The sequence below is a fragment of the Penicillium roqueforti genome (genome assembly GCF_015533775.1).
Source record: "Penicillium roqueforti strain LCP96 04111 chromosome Unknown scaffold_10, whole genome shotgun sequence".
NCBI classification, from domain to species: Eukaryota; Fungi; Ascomycota; class Eurotiomycetes; order Eurotiales; family Aspergillaceae; genus Penicillium; species Penicillium roqueforti.
The window spans coordinates 461,215-480,954 of record NW_024067574.1 but is presented as its reverse complement, the minus strand read 5'-3'; the positions used below and the strand labels follow the sequence as shown (position 1 = coordinate 480,954).

At 48.8% G+C, this 19,740-nt stretch overlaps 8 protein-coding genes across 8 annotated transcripts; 5 read left to right on the top strand and 3 right to left on the bottom strand.

Annotated features, from left to right (window-relative positions):
• Positions 1-2: 2 nt before the first annotated feature.
• On the top strand, positions 3-1,182 carry LCP9604111_4818 (uncharacterized protein; the record flags this gene model as incomplete). The annotated part of the gene is made up of 3 exons (XM_039072559.1): positions 3-5; positions 55-1,049; positions 1,107-1,182. 3 exons carry the CDS (start codon positions 3-5, stop codon positions 1,180-1,182), a joined length of 1,074 nt encoding a protein of 357 aa, XP_038929308.1.
• Positions 1,183-2,149: 967 nt separating this feature from the next.
• tim44 (protein translocase subunit TIM44) lies at positions 2,150-3,742 on the bottom strand (the record flags this gene model as incomplete). Its single annotated transcript, XM_039072558.1, has 2 exons — positions 2,150-2,825; positions 2,883-3,742. The coding sequence occupies 2 exons, from the start codon at positions 3,740-3,742 to the stop codon at positions 2,150-2,152; spliced, it is 1,536 nt and encodes a 511-aa protein (XP_038929307.1).
• A 322-nt stretch (positions 3,743-4,064) lies between these two features.
• Positions 4,065-4,766, top strand: LCP9604111_4816 (mitochondrial 37S ribosomal protein uS11m; the record flags this gene model as incomplete). The annotated part of the gene is made up of 1 exon (XM_039072557.1): positions 4,065-4,766. The coding sequence occupies one exon, from the start codon at positions 4,065-4,067 to the stop codon at positions 4,764-4,766; it is 702 nt and encodes a 233-aa protein (XP_038929306.1).
• A 640-nt stretch (positions 4,767-5,406) lies between these two features.
• LCP9604111_4815 (putative VPS9 domain protein) lies at positions 5,407-9,466 on the top strand (the record flags this gene model as incomplete). The annotated part of the gene is made up of 3 exons (XM_039072556.1): positions 5,407-5,484; positions 5,555-5,804; positions 5,871-9,466. The coding sequence occupies 3 exons, from the start codon at positions 5,407-5,409 to the stop codon at positions 9,464-9,466; spliced, it is 3,924 nt and encodes a 1,307-aa protein (XP_038929305.1).
• Positions 9,467-9,907: 441 nt separating this feature from the next.
• On the top strand, positions 9,908-10,657 carry LCP9604111_4814 (uncharacterized protein; the record flags this gene model as incomplete). The annotated part of the gene is made up of 1 exon (XM_039072555.1): positions 9,908-10,657. The coding sequence occupies one exon, from the start codon at positions 9,908-9,910 to the stop codon at positions 10,655-10,657; it is 750 nt and encodes a 249-aa protein (XP_038929304.1).
• Positions 10,658-11,168: 511 nt separating this feature from the next.
• Positions 11,169-12,182, bottom strand: LCP9604111_4813 (uncharacterized protein; the record flags this gene model as incomplete). Its single annotated transcript, XM_039072554.1, has 1 exon — positions 11,169-12,182. The coding sequence occupies one exon, from the start codon at positions 12,180-12,182 to the stop codon at positions 11,169-11,171; it is 1,014 nt and encodes a 337-aa protein (XP_038929303.1).
• Positions 12,183-15,259: 3,077 nt separating this feature from the next.
• On the top strand, positions 15,260-16,525 carry LCP9604111_4812 (phosphatase PAP2 family protein; the record flags this gene model as incomplete). The annotated part of the gene is made up of 3 exons (XM_039072553.1): positions 15,260-15,343; positions 15,395-15,900; positions 15,961-16,525. 3 exons carry the CDS (start codon positions 15,260-15,262, stop codon positions 16,523-16,525), a joined length of 1,155 nt encoding a protein of 384 aa, XP_038929302.1.
• A 560-nt stretch (positions 16,526-17,085) lies between these two features.
• On the bottom strand, positions 17,086-19,112 carry LCP9604111_4811 (uncharacterized protein; the record flags this gene model as incomplete). The annotated part of the gene is made up of 5 exons (XM_039072552.1): positions 17,086-17,123; positions 17,190-18,209; positions 18,262-18,651; positions 18,707-18,800; positions 18,852-19,112. 5 exons carry the CDS (start codon positions 19,110-19,112, stop codon positions 17,086-17,088), a joined length of 1,803 nt encoding a protein of 600 aa, XP_038929301.1.
• Positions 19,113-19,740: the final 628 nt, after the last annotated feature.

Here is a 19,740-nt window from a genome sequence, read left to right as displayed (position 1 = left end):
TAATGGTAAGCTTCTCGCCTGTGGTGGTTGTTTCATGGTACTGATTCATGATAGGCTCCAACAGAAAGCAACAAGCGCTTGGCTTTGGCCATCATCGATTTCCTCGGCTCCAGCCTGAAAGATGGTACCCTCACCGCCGATGATGCCGAGTCTATTGAAATCGCCCAGTCTTGTATCGCGGATACCTTCAAAGTTGACCCTACCGACGAGGCTGCTGTGAAGGATGCTGTGGGTGGACAATCGTTGGCCGGAATCTACAACGTCTACGAAAAGTTGCGCAACAAGTCGACCCCGCAATCGACCGCAGGAGCTCAAAATTCCCAGGAAGAGAAGCCTAAGGCCGGTGTGCCCACACCGGAATCCGATAAGCTGAAGTCCGAGGGTAATGCTCTCATGGCTAAGAAGGACTACGCCGGTGCCATTGAGCAATACACCAAGGCTCTCGAGATTGCCCCGGCCAACCCCATCTATCTCTCCAACCGCGCCGCCGCATTTTCCGCTTCAGGCCAGCATGAGAAGGCCGCGAGTGATGCAGAGGTTGCTGCTGCCGCCGATCCCAAATACTCCAAGGCGTGGAGCCGTCTGGGTCTTGCTCGCTTCGATATGGGAGACTACCATGCCGCCAAGGAGGCATATGAGAAGGGCATTGAGGCGGAAGGCAACGGCGGTAGTGAGGCCATGAAGCGTGGCTTGGAGACATCGACACGGAAGCTTGAGGAGACCACCCGAACCACCGAGCCCCCGTCCGAGGAACTGGACACTGCTCCGGGTGCCTCGCGTGGTGGTCCTGGTGGCATGCCTGACCTGTCTTCCCTGGCCAGCATGCTTGGTGGAGGCGGCGCTGGTGGTGCTGGTGGCATGCCCGACTTGGGTTCCCTGATGAGCAACCCGATGTTCTCCACCATGGCGCAAAATCTCATGAGCAACCCCGATATGCTCGGCAACCTGATGAGCAATCCCCGCCTCCGCCAGATGGCTGAAAGCTTTGGCCAGGGTGGCGGCATGCCTGACATGTCCAGCCTGATGAGCGACCCCAACCTCGCAAATATGTAAGTTTATGAAATACCAGGGTTTCTGAAATCACATTACTGACATCTAGCTCACAGGGCTCGGAATATGATGGGTGGTGGTGGCGCTGGCGCTGGTGCCGGTGCTGGTACTGGCTCTGAAGGCCCGCACTAAATTTCCGGTCCGACGATTGAGAAATTGACAGACGCAATCTGATATACCATGTAGCAAATTCACTTTTCAAAGCGTTTTTTTAGAAAGAAAAAAAAACTCACTTCCTTTTCTCTTGCTCATGTCCACGTAGATCCACCCTCAACCGCCATTTTTACTTCGGTCAAATGTCGATTGAAAGCAATCCTCAAGAATTCCTCCATTTATACTGGGTTTGAAGTAATTTCCCGGGTACAGGTACGTAGGAAATCTATTTCACCAACATACAACTTTAGCATGGCATTCATTCGGGTTGGTCAGTATTACGGATTGAGAGTTGGGTCCACTATATAAATGACGGCTTTAGCTCGTTTACGTTCATGGAAGGAGTACTACGGGTAGCTGGTACTCGAGAGAGAACTACAAGATATCAAAATCATCAAGCTAGAAATGTCTGTTTATATATTTACACGATTTTCAAGAATTTTCATATCTTGGTGACCGATTACGGCCCCAACAGAAACCAAAACCAACAACCCAATGCAGTCATACACGGTGGCGAGGGGAGAGTGAAAATAAAATGCACAGACGCCAGCAGAACACCTCGAGACCCAGAGAAATGCCTTCAGATAAAATCCAACGCACCCTAGTCTATGGGAAAGATGGAACATTCAGATTTGAGCGGACTGAGCCGTAAGTCCTCGGAGTAAGTAAGACTTGGGCAAAATGTCAGACCGGACGAAGCATTAATACATGAAGAAAAAAAATCCGATTAACCAGCGAAGGCCCAAATTGGCAGTCACTGGAACAGGCATAACCGTAATAGGAGCCAGGATCTACCTGGCTTAATACCAAACAGTTGTATTGTACAGTCGAAAGGGGGTGGAGTGGAGGTCAAGATGCAGAAGGGGTGAGGTCCACGAAGAAATATGCCGACAATATGATAGAGAAAAATGTGGCAGTATAGAATGGAGAGGTACAGATTGCGCCCTTAGATGTAGTCACGGGCAGCCTTCTGCAGCTCGATCAATCTCCAGCCCCGAGTTTCGGGGTTGTTGACTTCATCAGGGATACGAGTCAATCCAATGGCGTAGGTGACCAGTTGCACCTTGTCATCCGTACCAGCGGCTAGTTCACCCGTCTTGATCTTGCGGTAAACGTGAACCTCCTGGGTGCGACAAGTAACGACGAACACAGGAATGTCGCCTGGGTCCAAGATACGGGCGTGAGAAATATCCACGCCACGGATATCTAAAATACGACCATCCGACTTGAGTCCGGCAGTGGTGTATTGCTTTGCGAGAGCAGCGTAGACGTGGAACTGAGCATCTGAAAGCCAGAGCTTGAGTGTCTCAATATCTCCCTTCACATAAGCGTCGAGGACTTCTGGCAACATGTAGTCACGCATCTCGCGCAAGAAAGGCTCCATCTGGAAGTTGGGGTCAATCTCCCGGAACTTCTTGATGACCATGGCGGTCTCGTTTTCGGCGAAGAAACCAGCAACGCGATCGGAAATGCTGCGTGCTGTGCTGATCAGGGGGTTCTCGGACTCGTTGTAGTTTTCCTTGATCGAGAAGAGCTTCTGCATCATGGGGTTGGAGTCCTTGAAGTCTCTCCAGGAATCTTTCCAGGCAGAATCTTTGTGAAGAGTGACGTTGGTACCGGCACTGGAGATAAATGAGTCAGGAACGCCAGATTGAACCCTTGTCATCATCTAAACTTACTTGGGATCTTCAACTCTCTCCTCAACGTGGAGAGACTTTCCAGCCTTGAGCTCTTGCTCCTCTCGACGCTGTCGCTGCTTGCGACGTTCCTCCTTCTCGACCCAACCACCGTAGCGTGAGCTGCTGCCATCATCGATGGCGTCCTTCACACTCTTGTATGCTTCGGTTTCTCGAACAGGTCTTGTGGCCTTCTCGAGGGTCTCTCCGGTTGCGTTGACACCCTTCCGAACGCCCTTCACAACACTGGTGTTCCATGTCCAAGCAGCTCCCTTTCCAATGACTTGACCGGTCGTCTTAATGGCTGTGGAAGTTTTAGAGGTTGTGGCGCTTGACGCAGCCTCGTAAGCAGCGCGCGCACGCCTGACGCTCTCATTTTCAGTAAATTGGTGAGCTGAGGATGCCAGCGCTTTAGTAGATTCCTCCCATTCCTTGGAGGCCTTGAACTCGGTCTGCAGAGTCTCACGGAATACCTGCCAAGGAGACTTGTCTCCGTGGGGTGGTGGCGGAACCTTCTCTTCCTGCTTCTCTTTTTTCTCTTCCTTAGACTCCTCGCCCTGTGATTCAGCCTTCTCTTCCTCACCCTGCTTTTTTTCCTGTTGCTTCTGCTGTTGCCAAAGAGAGGTTGCGGCGTGGAAAGACCGCGTCAAAGGGAGAGCGGCGAACGGCGAAACAAGTTGAGGGATGGGGTGGGAAGGGGATTGTAGGACAGCACGGTGGCTTTTAAGAGAGTGCGCGAATGCTTGAGCTGAGACGGTTGAATATGATCCGGCGCGAGACAACCGGTGAGATGATACTCTGAGAGACGGTGCTTGGGACCGCAAGGAAACGGCTCGTGCCGCAGACATCCTAGCCGGAATCATCCTCTGGAGCGTTGAAGGGATAGGAGAACAAATAGAATTAAATATGAGGGTAGAGGCAAGATGGATTCCAGCCCAGCCTGGACGCGATATGAAGAAGGTGATGGGGAGAGAGGTAAAGATCTCCGGGAAGGGAAAAAGTGCAGATGCCAAGACTTCGAAAAACTTCCAGCGTTTCCCTTCGGTCCGGCAACGGCTCTACACCACCCGCGCTTTGTGGCCATTTCAACACATTGGATTGGTGATTGGTGTTCAATTGATCCGGCTTTCTATAACCCATCGCTCTTTCCCTCATCTCGTATTCGTCCTTTGTCGCTGTACCACGATGAGCTCCTTTTCGATGAGCAAGTTGACCAAGGCATTGCCATCAGTATGCCGCCAATCTCACCCGCGAATCTCCTCCTTGAGCACCACACGTTTATTCTCCCACCAAAGCACGGCGTTTTCTGCGCGCAGTGAAGGTAGCGTCATTGAGAAACAGATTCTGAAGCGAGAACCCGAGTCACCTTCAGATTCCTCGTCGCCGCTTTCTGCAATCACCCAAATGATGCAGGGCAAGAAGCCAGCCCTATCCTCGCGCGGTAGCTCTGACTACTCCAGGATGGCTGAAAGCCTCGAAGCCGACATGGTCAAGAACCCCTACGCCGACCGAGCTCCTCCCCACCACCTGCACGTCTACTGCCACAAGCACAACACAATCCTCACCTTGACTCGACCGAACGGGAGCCCTCTTATGTCTATCGGATGCGGTCAAATAGGTTTCCGTAAAGCTGGTCGCTCCGGCTTTGACCCGGCATACCAACTGTCTGCTCATGTTATGAATCAGATTCAGGAAAAGGGCTTCCTGATGGAGATCGAGCGGTTGGAGGTCGTGTACCGTGGGTTCGGAAAGGGCCGCGATGCATTTACAAAGGTCCTGCTGGGCCACGAAGGACGACACATTCGGGGGCTTGTTGCGCGAGTGACCGACTCGACTCGTCTGAAGTTCGGTGGTACTCGCAGCAGACACGTGCGTAGACTGGGTTGATCTCCCTCCACAGGAGAGACTATGTTTTTATTTTGGGTTGGCTGCTTGTGTGCAGCACAAGTGTACTGAATTGCATTGTGTGGAGAGACCGGCTGTGCTTTTTGTGTTTTTATCTAATGGCATGCTTGTCGCCATCTATTCTCTGTATATTAGAAATCTCATGACAGGACTACACAAACTCCACTTGCAACACCTCTCTGTAAATGGAGATTGAACCCGATGCATGATTTCTGCCATGATGAAATATCTTATGGAATTAGGAAATCTCCGAAGCTACGCAAGAGGAACCCGAGGTTGCAGTTTATTGAATGAAATAATTACCCAATGCAGTATAGCGCCCATCAACTTGTCGATCACGTTCTGGATTTACCCGCGACACATGTGCTTCTGCGTCAACTCTTATATTTGTGGCTTCTTGTTTTCTGCGATCTAGCATTGTGCTTTTGTTCGAGCTTATTTGCAGCTCTGTCCACTTAATTCAACGACCCGCTCTGGCTTCATACTGCGCCGCTGCCTGTTGGATGCGAGCTGTCCTTCCCCGCGAAATCTTACGGCGCACATATCCCCTGCTTCGGAGATTTGAGACGGACGGCTTGATGATTGCTGGAGTCTTTCGACTGGGCCGTCCAAAACCGTTTGGATGCACCCTCTAAACCCTTTCCTCCGTGCCTTCTTTCGAAGCACTGTCCCGGGCCAGTGTGTACCGGTTGAGAATCATGTAGGTGGAAGCTGTGCATATGTCGGCGGATCATCCGGAGTGGCTAATTGATCTTGTGTGTACGCCTTAGGTCTTGCTAGTTCCAACGACAGAGTCTCTCATCGGTTCACGCGACCGGGAGTCGAACCTGCTATATTCCGATCTTTGCGCGTCAGAGGAATTTTTAGGGAGCCATGTGCTCCGCATCCCAATCCACACTGTCTCTGCGAATTCGAAAGAAGAGAGCAATATGCGAGAAAACAGAGGCAAAGCAAAGCAGGTGACCACGTTTAATGGCCGGACGGTGATCATCAAGGACAACTCAGTATACAGCAACAAGGGTGAGAGCACTTGCTGGTGAATGCACTCGCCCATATATGTTAGCTAACAGAGATCATCTCTATCAGGATTCAAGTCACTCACACAAGCCCAACTGCTTTCCGACGTGCTATATTACAACCCGTCCAACGAATCGCGCCCATGGCTGATTTACTACATCTCTCGCCCGTTGATCGGAACATATGACCCTGCGAAGATCATACCAGCCGTAGTCCCTGGAAGCGGCGCCAGCGTGGTCGGACAGACTACACCAGATAGGAGGTATGGAAACGGAGATTCAATTGGGACACCACCAAAACAAGAGATCAAATCTTTCGGGGAACTGCTAGCCAATTACCCGATGATTGCGAGACAGATGCATCCGGGCCTGGAACGATTATTCAAAGAGTTTGGAAAAGAACTTGGTAAACCATTGCCACCTCCACCTTCTCGGTCGCCATCTGCATCCGGCAGTGAACGTGTCCACAAGTTGTCCCGCGTCGAGTCTTTTACAGACGAAAGCTCTTCTATCCGCAGCTGGTCATCACGCAGCAGAGGGCGATTGCCATTCAATTCTGAGGAGTACTTCGAGGACGACGAAGATCTCATGCGCCGGAGCTTAGAAACCGCGGTGACTGCTGCCATTGATCTTTTCCGCCTCGTTGACAAGCAGCAATTATCGTTGCTTGGTGCAACCACTGACCTCACCGGTCCTCTAGTGGAGCGGCTGATAGAACGTTATGTCGCCGAGCAAGTTCACGAGCCGCTGCTTTTCCCTCGTCTGTGTTCATTCCGCCAACCAGAGGACACAGAGCTGGATTCCCGCATTCGCCAGATGGAGAGCATCGATGTATCCCAAGTCGGAATCTCTGTTGAAGGTGGACGTGAAGGGAAGCGAGAACTGATTCGCCGACTTGGGCGAGCTGTGGAAGAATTTCGGAAGATTAATGACGCTCGATGTCCCCATGATATGCTGAATACTCTCCTTGGAACAGTCAAGGTTATCTCCTTCCCGGGAAGTTATGATCAACTGGACGGCTCGCCATCTGAGAAGGGAACTTCCTCTGTCACGATCAACGCCGATGTCTTAGTCTCGTTGTTGCTTATTGTTGTCATTCGTTCTCAAACACGGCATCTCCAAGCTCGACTGTTGTATATGCAGCATTTTATTTACATCGACGACGTTGATAATGGCGAGATGGGGTATGCTCTAAGTACATTTGAAGCTGTTTTGATGTATCTCGTCACCGATTCCGCCGGATTACGTCGTGCCAGCGCTCGGAACAGACGTTTGTGGCAAGCAACAAAAGCGGGCAGAATATCGGATATGAAATCTATACTGGAACCGAACGAGGATCATGGCGCAATAGATGACACGAGTCCACCGGAACCGGGGCGAAAGTCTGTACTGTTCCAGACAGATGAAGCTGACGAGCCAGATGATCTCCCTCTTGATCACTCTTACACGAGTCATACGAATGGCGACTCATACCTGGATGAAGCTGTTGTGGAGGCACCACCGCTGTCCCATGTTTTCCCATTCCAAACTTGGGATGATCTCTCGATTATACAAGAATCTCACCCGCACCGTCCAGTTAAGAAGGTTTCAATGGACGTTCGCAGTCTATCGGAGTCATCAGCCGTCTCATTCATCTCCAGGACTGCAACCCTCGGATCCATGGCCAGTGGAATTGAAGGTGACAATTCGATTGAGACCTTGACAAAAACCCAAGATCCTGCTGGTCATTCCATACCGATGATGGCAGTAGAGGCCCGTCAGACCGAGGCTTTGAAGTACCTGTTGACTCTAGAAGAATACTACCCCTTGGAAGAAATCATTCAAGACACCAATACCGATGGGACCACGTTATTAAACGCTGCGGTGCAACTCGCACACACCGAGATAGTTAAGATCCTTCTGGACTTCCTATTTGCAAAGACAGATATAAGCGTGGTTGCGTCCTATTTGACCAAATCCGACGTTCACGGTCGCACCGTTGCTCATTATCTTTTCAGCACACCCTCGCTACTAGAGAGACTTGGCAGCATTATCCCATGGCGACAACGAGACAAACATGGACAAACCCCGCTCTTTGCACTCTGTCGGTCGTATGATCATCCAGAATACAAATCAATGGTCCAAGCCGCTTTGACTGCAGCGCAATGGGCACAGGGCGACAATAAACCGCTTCAGCTTGATGATCATGTCGATATGAAGGGGAACACACTGCTGCATATTGTTGGTGACCCTGATATCACCAGGCGCATATTGCAGGACAGCGATTGCGATCCCAACGCGACCAACGACAAGAGATTTACACCGTTGATGATGGCCAGCAAGTACGGGCGAGTTGATCAAGTCCGCATTCTCTTCTTAGACCCAAGAGTCGACGTTCATATTAAAGAAGCCCGTGGTTTGACTGCGGTGGAATTAGCCAAGGATGATGAGGTGCGGAATCGCATCGATGATTTGATCTTGTTGTCCCATCCTCCATCGGCTTGCGGAGATCCTTCGGGTCGGGTCACAACGGTCGTGCGATCGTACTTCGTCGAGGACGCAACCGTGCGATTCATTCTCAAATCAGGCGCGCCATTTCCTCCCACCGAATCCGTGGCATCGTCGCGACCCGGATCGACAACATACACCGTTACGACCTGTCGCCGTAATTTCTCCGACTTTGAGAATTTGGCTAAATGGCTTGCAGTGGAGCATCCGGCATCTTACATGCCATCTCTCTCGGATTTCCGGAATCCATTCCAGATCCACTCGAAGCCATCACGGTCTGTGCTCCATGATCTCCAGGAAAGGCTGGATCGGTTCCTTAAGACGCTCCTCGCTCATCCAACCTTTTCAACTCACGAAATGCTGTGGGAGTTCTTCCTCGTTCCAGAACTTCAGCCTGAGATGGTTGCAGATCGATCGTACCGCAAGGCTGCCGTGCTCACAGAGACTATCGCGGACGAATATGCGCCGGTCTCACTGGAGGGCATGCGCGACACAGAGCAGTTTATCACTCACGCCCAGGACATAGTGCGCGGTGTACACGTTAATACGCGTTCGCTGATTCGCCGAGGGCACGCATTGCATAATGCAACCTCCGATCTCGCTGATGCGGTGATGATATGCTCATCTGTCCTTTCTACACTCCGGGCGCCCACTAATGCACTTCCGATCTCTCACATTGAGGCCTTTGCTCGTTACGCCACCTACCTATCGACCTCTAGATCTGACTCCTCCCCTCTCCTGCAGTATTTGGCAGCTCTTTCCTCAGTCGACAACACAACAGCCGCCATTCTGATATCTCTATCTCGTCCACTGGCCCTCATGTCCTCCCTCTCTTCAACAAACCGCCATACCTCTCGCTCTCGCTCCTCGCTCCTCTCCTCTTCCCTCCCCCGCAAATTCAATATAAACCTGCCAGGCTTCGAAGAGTCTCGCCAGAAGTCAGTCCGTGACCTCGAACAGAAGGTTCGTGAGGGCGAATCCGAGTCTACTCGGTTGGCGAAAGAGATCTCGTGGAACAAGGATGTCGTGGTGGGCGAACTCGCTGGCTGGACCTCCTGGCGGGAAAGGGTTGGCCGTGACGCCATCCGATCGTTTGTCAAGGATACTCTTGTACGCGAAAAGGAGCGTGGCAAACGGCTTGAACGGTGCCTACGCAGTGTGCGCGATACGAATGCATGAAGATGAAGATGATATATCCGGATAGATCTCAAGGACTTACTTCCACATTCTTTTTGTGTCAGCTATCATTTCCTGTATATCTCATGGCGGACATGTGTTCGAGAACTTTGCTTCTGTATGTGCTTTTAATCTTTGTCGGTTTTTACCTCTGCAGCGTGTCCAGTACTGGAATAGCGAGGCGCGTGGAGATTCCCTTTACTTATTTTTTTGGTAGTTCACCAAGAAATATAACTAATGATTATTGATTTTTGTCATCCCGGCCTGAGGCATCCAGGACAAGTATGGAAGGAGCGAGGCTCGCTACCATTTTGTCGTGTTCCCGTCATCTCCCTATTATCCAACTCCGACACCTTCATCTGTATTTGAAGGTACATTTTGTGCCTGATATACTAAGGCCACCGGCAGATGCTAAACCTTGAAGCTATGGCCTACCAAACCACCATGTCCTTCCACCAAGTGAATCCCGCGCAATACTTCGCGCCCCACATGCTCCCTCGACTCTATACGGAGCTTAGAGTCGGTAGTGGTCGCGTCATCCCCACAGAGTTCGCTCCTCCGCATCCAAATGATACGCCGCAGTCATTGTTCCCACATTGCCCCAAAGTCACAGCAACGGACCGAGTCCACCGGTTCATTCGTCTGAATCACGACAACCGATCCGTCGAGGATGAATTCCTCATCTTAACAGACGGCACGTGTATGGACAACGGCAGACCGAACGCCAGAGCGGGTTGTTCCTTTGTCTACAACGAGTCTGCATCTGGTTACGCACGCTTTCCTCTCGAGTACAAAGGGCCCACTGGCCAACATCACACGCTGACAAACGACCGCGCGCAGATTCGCGCCGTCATTGCAGCTCTGAGATATCGAGACTGGGCTATGGATGGCTTTAGTCGTTTGATCATTGCGACAGACTCGGAATATGTAGTGGACGGTATCACGAGAGAGGTATACGATTGGATACAGTACAGCTGGGTTACACGTGCTGGGGAACCAATCAGGAACCGGGACCTTTGGGAGTGTCTTCTCGGGGAGGTGGAAATGTGGGAGGAGAGGGGGATGAGCGTTCAGTTCTGGCGGGTTCCTAGAACGTCGGAAATGAAAGCGGACCGTCATGCCAAAACAGCAGCTTTTTTGGACAGACATCGTGAGTTTACCGATGTCGCTGGTATCAGCAATGTTTCTATCTAGAGGCAGATCCTCCATTGCTGTACTGGAACTCATGACACGCCGAATGAAAGGAGGAAGTACCCACTGGGATTGGCGCACGAAAAATAAAGGCCTCGTCCTCGCTAAAAAGCGCAAAAGAAATCAACGCAAGTAATTCATGAACCCAGGCCTTGGGTGTTAGTTCTATATATTTTGCTCGATTCTTTCACGTTCAACTACTCACAATGGAATATATTTTTAGGTTCATCTCTAACTCATCATCACTGCACTTCTTTATGAATAAAAAGTAAACATTGTAGCCCTAAAAAAGACCCGGACGCTGTACATAATGGATCAGAGGTATCAGTAAAGAAAATTTGATTAACAACATTGACTTCCAAAGACATCAACGGTTTGAAGGGAATGCAAATAGAAGGAATGGAACCCTAGTCATGCATGGAACCTGAATCCATCTCAATCCGTCCTCGTCGGGTCTGAATCAACGGCAAATAAGCAATATCAATTCAAAAAGCCCACTGGGTGTCATCAAAGATCAGAGCTGACTGAAAGGAAAGGGGGTAGGCGGTACGGAGGTCCATTGGGGGAGCTTGTTATCAGCTGAAACATCCACTAACACCGGAGAGACGGGGGAAGTGGGACTCATTGATCCAACAGAGTCGATATTCCTCGAATAAGCCATCCGAGCAGCCTCTGCTTCATTGAACATACGGGATGCAGACTGCAAGATACCCCCACTGGACGGACGGCTCGATGCAGCAGAAGCATTCGAACGACGTGTATATATCTGTGAGCTGCGGGAGGTGGATGGGCCAATGGGGCTTTGAGGGTGGTGCGAGTAGTTCGAGGATTGACTAAGGAGCGAAAACGTCTCAGTCTCGGCAGAGGTCGTGGTCCAGACCTGAGAGGACCCCGCTGTTGGGACGACAGACGAGGAGATGGATGCTCGAGGTGTCGTGGTCGACGAGTGCTGTGCTGAAACACTCTGAGTCTGCTCCGACGGTGTGCTACCAGAAGTCGTAGTCCAAACCTGGGATGATTGCGATGCTGGGACGACGGACGACGAGGTGGATGCCCGCGGCGTCGTACTAGACGAACGCTGTCCCGAGCTGCTCCACTGAGTCCGTGGGTCATCAGGACCAGATTTTTGAGTCGAGATCTGTGAGAGGACGTGGGTAACTGCAGATGAAGAAGCTGCAGTGTGATGTTCTGGGAGATAAGGCTGAGGGGAAGACTTGCAGCGATTAGCGTCCGCGTCGTCAATGACGATGTTGATGGATGGGGATCGGCTTCTGCTGAAGATGATTGAACTCCGCTCAGGTTGAATATCCTTCATGAGGAAGTGATCTAGGGTCCTGCTTGTGTCCTCGGCGAGGGACACTGCGGACTGGTCAAACTGGTCATTCTCCTTCTCCTGGCGACGAAGCCGCCGGGCGCGCAGTCCTCGTCGAACGTACCATAGCAGCAAGTATATCAGTGCGCCGAGTGTGAGGACTCCGAGAATTGCGGCAGTGGCAATGGCGAGCTTCCCGTAGTCCCAGTTTTTCATGATGGAAGGGCTGGAAGCGAATGTATGACTTGCTGACTGAGGCTAGTTAGTTGTAGAGAGAGTCATGGTGCCTGCGTCGGGTATATAACATTGGCATCATTGCATAAAGCAGGTGCGATGTACTCCGTAGGGTTTGCGGCAACTACACATCTGCGGCAGACAGTGAAATCGAGCACCTACAACGTCAAGATTATTATATCTGCCTATTAAATAGCCAAAGTTATCGTTTCTGTCTGTATTATCAGTTTTGAGAATCACCTTGCATGGGTATATCTAGGATTGGAGTGGTTATGAAAATGGAAAGACATCATTCCGACTGTGAGCATAAGTTTGCATACTTCCAACCACAGACCGTTCACATGTAGGCAATGATTCCAAAACACACCTAAGCAGTTATCTTCAAGGTTGTCAGCTTCTTAGAAAATGGTTAGCCTTATTGCCTCAGGCCCCAAGCAGCCTTTAGCCAGCGTCTTTTTCGTCAACGTCTCTTGTTGGCATAATTTGGAAACGGGGAGAAGACGTGGAGAACTGAGTCCAAAGCGCATTGAACTTGATCTGCATATGATAACATCGCAGGTAAAGGTTGCGAGCTTATCATAGTTTTCTCTTCTCCACTTCAATCTCTTTCCCTAGCGAGCCGAACCGGCTGAGCCCTCCCAAGCAAATCCCATGCTAGGGGCTAGACTTGCCCTTTCTGACTGGCTCTCTCGACCTAGGTGCCAAGGAGAATGTATTCGAGATACAAGCTCCAACAAAGCAATTTCGATCGGAACACCCCATATCCAGGGTAAAATATCACGGACAGGTCAGTTTCTCCGGATGTTGAAAACTACTCGGGATACTCGTACCCGGCCGGGGATACCAACTTCCGTTCCCGCCAGAGGTTGTTAGGGTGAAATTGATTGCTATAGGGGTTCAAATGTCTTATTTGATAACATTGATCGTCACGGGATAGTTCTAACCCTTTTTTGCTCTTTTTTGATTTATAATAGGCAAATATTTCTTACTATGTCTAACTACATCTCAAAATGGGTAGTTAATCGTCATTTATTGAATTGTTATATAATAGCCTTGCTTCATACAATGGCATTGTGCAATAAATTGAAAACCTTAAACATGATAAGGAGTCAGAAACGCGTGGCAGAGGGACAAGGATTGGTTAAGCGCAGTTTATTTGTCTTATTTGCATGTTGTCTTACACGAGTATCTTTTATATGCCACACCCATACAAAGGGTACATAGTCGTAATATTTTGGATTTTCTTCACTTACCATATGATTGAGTATACAAACGAGCAACGATTGCTCTCAATTAGATCTGATAAATGATTTTACATACCTTATTTTCGCTTTGGCCAGTTGGAGCGTGAAGAAAATATACAATCTTAATGCCCATTTACCTTTCGCATAGTTAGGCGTGCCACAAAGATTCGTAGTTTGTGTAAGCTGAAAATTTATACTCCGTATAGTGAAACGGATCCATCTCGTGAACGTGGGTCGGGCTGGAGACGATTACGTGCACACAAATTCGAGTTTGCCACATTAAAGTTGAATTATGAATTTGGAGTATTAATTATGAATACACACCGTCTACGGAGTTGACATCCATGGATGCTCCTCCGGACCTCGGAATCGACCTCGGGAATGAATCCATGACCATGAACTGCATAAGTTGGTAGGACGGTAAGCCACAAGCGGATCAGCAGTTTGAAGGCAAGATTTAACACATCTACGGACCAGTCCATAGGAAATCTGAGCCTAGATGCGCCAGGTTCCCATGGGGAGCTTGACTTATCCACATTTAGTCGTCCCTATTTTCAACCCTTCTTTCAACCCTACATCAACAAACTACCAACCCTAGGTTACTAACCTTGCTTTAGGGCATATTTTCACGAACCCCTATTAATCAGGTATTAATCAGGTCATTGTTTTTCTTTTCTTCTTTTTTTTAGTATAGAACTTCGAAACTTAGGGGGCTATTTGCAAGGTCAACAATGATGACGTTTGCATAAAAAATCAAGCCGAGGTTCAAGACAACGTCTAGTCCCAACTTCCAAGGTTGAGTTCGATTTACTCCACATGGGAACCGGCATGATCTTATGTATCCATAAATCTCTGTCAGCTTACATTGCCTTTCCTCTCATCAGTCGAGTTTCCAAGTGGCTGTTATTGTTAGAAACACACATTCCAAAGTATGGCTCCGGGTCTGCCCCAGGATGGAAATAATCAGTGTAGTATTGGAATTACAGATTCCCTTCAAGCTCGGATTTTGAGTTAGAATGCAAACAAAGCACATTCCAAGATCGATAAGGTTTACAGCCTTACAGATATGCATCCAGACCTTTCTGTACAGTATGTACTCCCTACGAATAATTGGCTTCGACTTCGGACAGTGGTTTGTCCGTGTCTCATATCTAAAGCTGGACCTACAATATCCTGGTAATCAGGTGAGTGCGAGTACAATCATTGGATAGAGCGGATAATATGTCGTGATAGGTCGATATGTTCCCGCTTTGGATCAAGGAGGCATACCTAGGTACGTACGTAATGTGAAGAAGCCAATCGGGACTCTTGTCTGTTCTATTCGGGACTAGCTGAACGCCTCCCTTACGACTCCATCCAAGCCATGGCGTTGGAATTGTCATTGGCAGTAAAAGAGCTTTTATTTTCTGGTTTTTTTCTCTCCAAGAAATGGACTGAGTTTCTGCTAAATGTGTTCTATAGAGAGATCATTATGGAAATACAAACTGTAAATGAACGCATTTATTCCCGTTAACGAGCTCGGCCTGTTAAAGGAGGGCAAATACCAATATAATCTCCTTGCTATGTCCCGCCTCGGGATTCGGTCCCGTAATCATTCCGCCGTCCGAAGTTCGTACTCGTATATTATTATTGTATCGTCTGTATTATGCATAATTGGAATAACGTGGTTAGAGGGCACACGACAGCATCCATTTAGCCTGTCTTGTCTCCCTTTTCCTCTTTTTGAATCTTGATTTGCTTCAATTTTGTTCTATTCTCTAGCGTCTTTGGAGGCTTTACCTTGTATATTTCTGAAAAGCTTCTACCATTGCAAGTATGGTGCCCAGCACCAATTTTACTCAGGATACACCCGATCTGGGTAAGCCACAATTAGCGTCACACGCATGGCTTGAACCTATTGTAAGTTTGATACTGCGTATATCGCTAAAGGTGTATTAATGTCGTGAACAGGTCGTTGTGGGTATTATGGTTGGGTCATTGATTGTGAATCGTCGCAGGGATTCTAGCAAGAGTTCCAATGAATCTCAATACCTAGGAAGCTACGCCATTCTGGAGGAGGGCGATGCTTATTCCATCGACAGTCTGCAACCCAAATCAGAAACTGTATGCGGGATCAATGTCAAGACCGGAGACTCTTCTCGCTGGGCGCACCACATTCACAGTAGAATTCTGCAGAAACTACCTTTCTTGGTTGAGATGTTCTACTGGAGTATGAACTATCTATTCTATTCTGTGACGAAAGCAACGGCGCAGTGGCTTTCTCCCGCCGAGATAGGTGTTGTCGAGGTTGCGCGGGGCCACGCCATCGACATTCTCAACTTTGAACATACAACCGCGTCTTGGATATTTCCGATCAACGAAGCCGATTTCCAATCTTTTTTTATTCAAAATCATCCGTCGATCTTGACTATCTTTAATCGCATTTATTCATTAATACACATTCCCGGCACAGTGCTGTGAGTAACCCTTCACTTGATATAGTTCCAATTTGAATAGTCAGTTGACCAAATGAACAGATTCCTCTCCTGGTACTATTATGTTGCCAAGAACCATGCGTCTTTCGCGACCGCACGGCGGACAATGACACTTGGAAATCTCGCCGCTTTCTTGGTATTCTGTGTCTACCCACTCATGCCGCCACGACTCCTTCCAGACTCGTATGGCTTCTACGACACCGTGCGCCAAGGCAATGCCGAAAGCATCTGGGTTGGCGGAAAGTCCGTGAACCAATTCGCGGCCATGCCCAGCCTGCACTTTACCTATGCCTTTGTGATCGGGTGCACCTTTCTTCACCACTCCGGATTTCTGCAAAGGCTCCAGCGCAGGCCAACGCAGAAGTCCTACATGACGGAGTTTGGCTTTTTGGCACTCGCTATATTGTACCCGATTCTGGTCCTCAGTGTCATCGTCGCTACCGCAAATCACTACTGGCTCGATGCTGTGGTGGCGATTTTTACGGTTACCCTGTCCTACCGCTTCAACAAAATTCTTATCTTGCTACTTCCGCTCGAATATGCACTGTGTTGGTGTCTGCGGCTGGCAAAGCCGATACCTACCACTGGTGACAGAGTTTCCAGATGATGGATGACCATGTTTCTTGGTGTGGGATTTATATAGACTTGATGTGACTGGCAATCAGACTCACAGCTTGCCTTTTTAACTTTTCTCCTAATTATAATAGAATAATATTAATTTTTCTACAGGGATACAGTCTTATTTTTGATTCTCAATGGTGGTTTGTTTATTGCTAAGTCCTGCTAGGCTTGTATGACCACAAGGAGATGGTAGTTAACTGTGGAGGGCTTCGGGCCTGAGGCCATCACAACAGCTTGTTCTCCAGCCGAGGCCATCTCTCCTGTCCCCCCTGCCCGGGCTCATCGATCAACTTAATGTGACGCCTTTCCTACGAATATTATTCCCCTACAGCCAAATCCGCCAAGATGTGGCACAACAAAGAAGCTTTAAAGTTGACGATCGCGATCCACACCCGTGGGGCGGATCTTCATACAGAAGATTTGCGTGGTGGTGGCTGAGTGGCTGTGACATGCACTCTGGGCTCTTGATATTGAAGACGCATGATCGAGTCACGGTAGACATGGAAAAACTCAAGAGGAGAAACAGGAAAAATTAGACCCGACTCTCTAAAGTCGAGCTCTTTCCGGCACCTCCTCCAACAACTCTGTCATACCCGATACCGTCAGTGTAATTGTCTAGGGAAAATCGGAGGGAAACAAATTTAACTCACCTTTCGCGACTTCCCGTAAGTCCGGTTTTCTAAGCTTTCCAGATGCAGTCTTCGGCCATTCTCGGGGAACGCCATGCTGGGGACTACCTATCCACCAAAAGTGTTTTGGTGTTTTGAAGCGACTGAGACTTGCTCGCACCCATTTCTGGAGCTCTTCATCGGTAGGTTTAGCATGGCCGTTGGTTAGTTCAACGAAGGCAGCTATTTCTTCTCCAAGTCGAGCATTCGGAACCCCAACAACAGAAGCCTGGACAATCGCCCCGTGGGAGGAAAGTCGTGCTTCGATTTCTACCGGGGAAATGTTCTCTCCTCCGCGAATGATGATGTCTTTGATGCGTCCAGTGATCACAAAATATCCATCTTTGTCAAAATACCCTTCATCTCCTGTGTGCATCCACGTTCTAAGATTTCCCTCGCTGTCCACAGGTCCGACTCCATGGGGCTCCAAGTCTTCCACGTGTTGTCTCATCGCTTCTGCGGTCTTGGATGGATTTCGAAGATACCCTCCACCCATGACTCCATATCCAGAGATCACAATCTCTCCCTTCTGTCCCCACGGCAGAACTCGGCCTGTGTTAGGCTCCACGATTTTCCCAATGAAGTTCGGGAAAAGGCGACCGGCTGTGTGAAGACGATTGGGGGTTGGATCGCTGTGGTGTGTCATAGTGGTAATGGACGAAAGTTCCGTCATCCCCCAATTTGTGTAGAGGCGAGGAACTGGGAAGGAGGTTGCAACCTTTTCCAGCAAATCCTGTGGCATTGCTGATCCTGCCATGATTCCAAATCTAGTACGAGTCAGTTTTAAAAGGTCGACGAGCGTTATTGGACAGAAGTCTAACTTCAGAGATGAGCGATCGGTGCAAGCAAACTTCGGGTTCTTCATCTCCTCGATGAACATTGTGGTGACTCCATAAATGCCAGTGCATCTATATCCCTCAATGCATTTCAACACCGCATCGGCGTCGAACGTTTCCGATGGGAATACAATGGTTGATCCACTCCACGTGCTGGTGCAAATACCTTCACGCAATTTTAGCATTATCAGAACCCTCACAGAGGATGAGCAGCTTACCAATGATAAGTCCAAAACTGTGGAACAAAGGCACAGGAAGACAGACTCGGTCCTTATCGCTTATGCTCATCTGGGCACTGATATTCTTGCCACAATTCATAATGTTGTAGTGGCTAAGTGCAGCTGCTTTGGGAGTCCCAGTGCTGCCAGATGTGAATTGTATGTTGACAATGTCATGAGGCGAAACATTGCCAGGCAAGCTCGTGGCAAAATTTTGCTTGAGTAAGACTTCATAGGAGACCATTTTATCTCCTAGGCTTTGAGCCTTCAGTTTGTACGGATCCACAAGGACCACAGCTTGCAAAGAAGGAAGCATTTTTGAAAGCTTTAATAGAATGTTCTCGTATTGAAATTTCCCAAAGCTGGGTGTCATAACGAGAAGCTTCGGGGCTATTGAGAACCGCATCAGCTACGACAATTAGTAGAATGAGAAATAATCCCTTACCAATTGGAGTCAAGGTATCAACGATCTCCTCTAAAACAAAGGCGAAATTAAGAAGGACAAGCGATGCACCTAATTTCGCACACGCAAAAAATGTCTAGATAGTCAGTACACTTCAGGTGCTATTTATTCGTGGAGTACTACTTACTTCGATGTATTCCGTTCGACTGCCCAACATGATGGCCACAGTATCACCCCGGCTAACGTTATAGCTGGAGAATGCCTTTGCTAGCGACGTGCTACGCTCTTCGAGCTGACTATAGGTCAAGCGGATATTTTGATGATGCGATATAATCGCATGGTTATCTGGCCTGTGTTGTGCATGGTAGGATAGAAGGTCCCCAAATGTCATTGACACCGGGATCGGAGCTGACGGGCCATAGACAATAGAAGGCTGATTTGAGAGCATTTTTACACGATTGAAATATTGAATCAACTGAATTGGAGGGTTTTTAGGCTAGAATATGTACTTTATCCATGGCTTACATTATCATATCGCGGTGGAGAATCGGTGTATATTCGTCCTCTCTTCATCCGAGTACGCCGTTGAAAAGCAATCATTAAGCCAAAATGACGGAATCGATAAAACATATTCCAGTGTTCTACTACTCCCGGTGACTGGGTCTTTATAGAAGCCCCAATACTGTCTTCTGTGTTCTTTACACGACTGCGACCTACTATAACTTACTTGCTACGAATGACTACACTTCTTGCCAGTATATCAGAGCGAGGTGACTGAATATGGAAACTTTCATGAGGCTTTCAGTTAGATTGCTGTTGGGTGCTATACCCGAGCAGAATGCTGGAGCGCCAAGAGATTTATCCGATACCCGAGCACCCTCATCCTCGAGGACTGAAGATAGTGACGACAATGCTCGGTTCCAATATCATTCCGACATGGAGGCAAGTAATTAGTTGTTGCTATCGTAAATCGGCCTTGTAAACCTCTTCGGGAACTATTAAGTGGTACACTTCGCGTGTTTAAAAGGGTCTAGGAGAAGCTCGCTAATCTACATATTGCGATATAATTTGTGCAC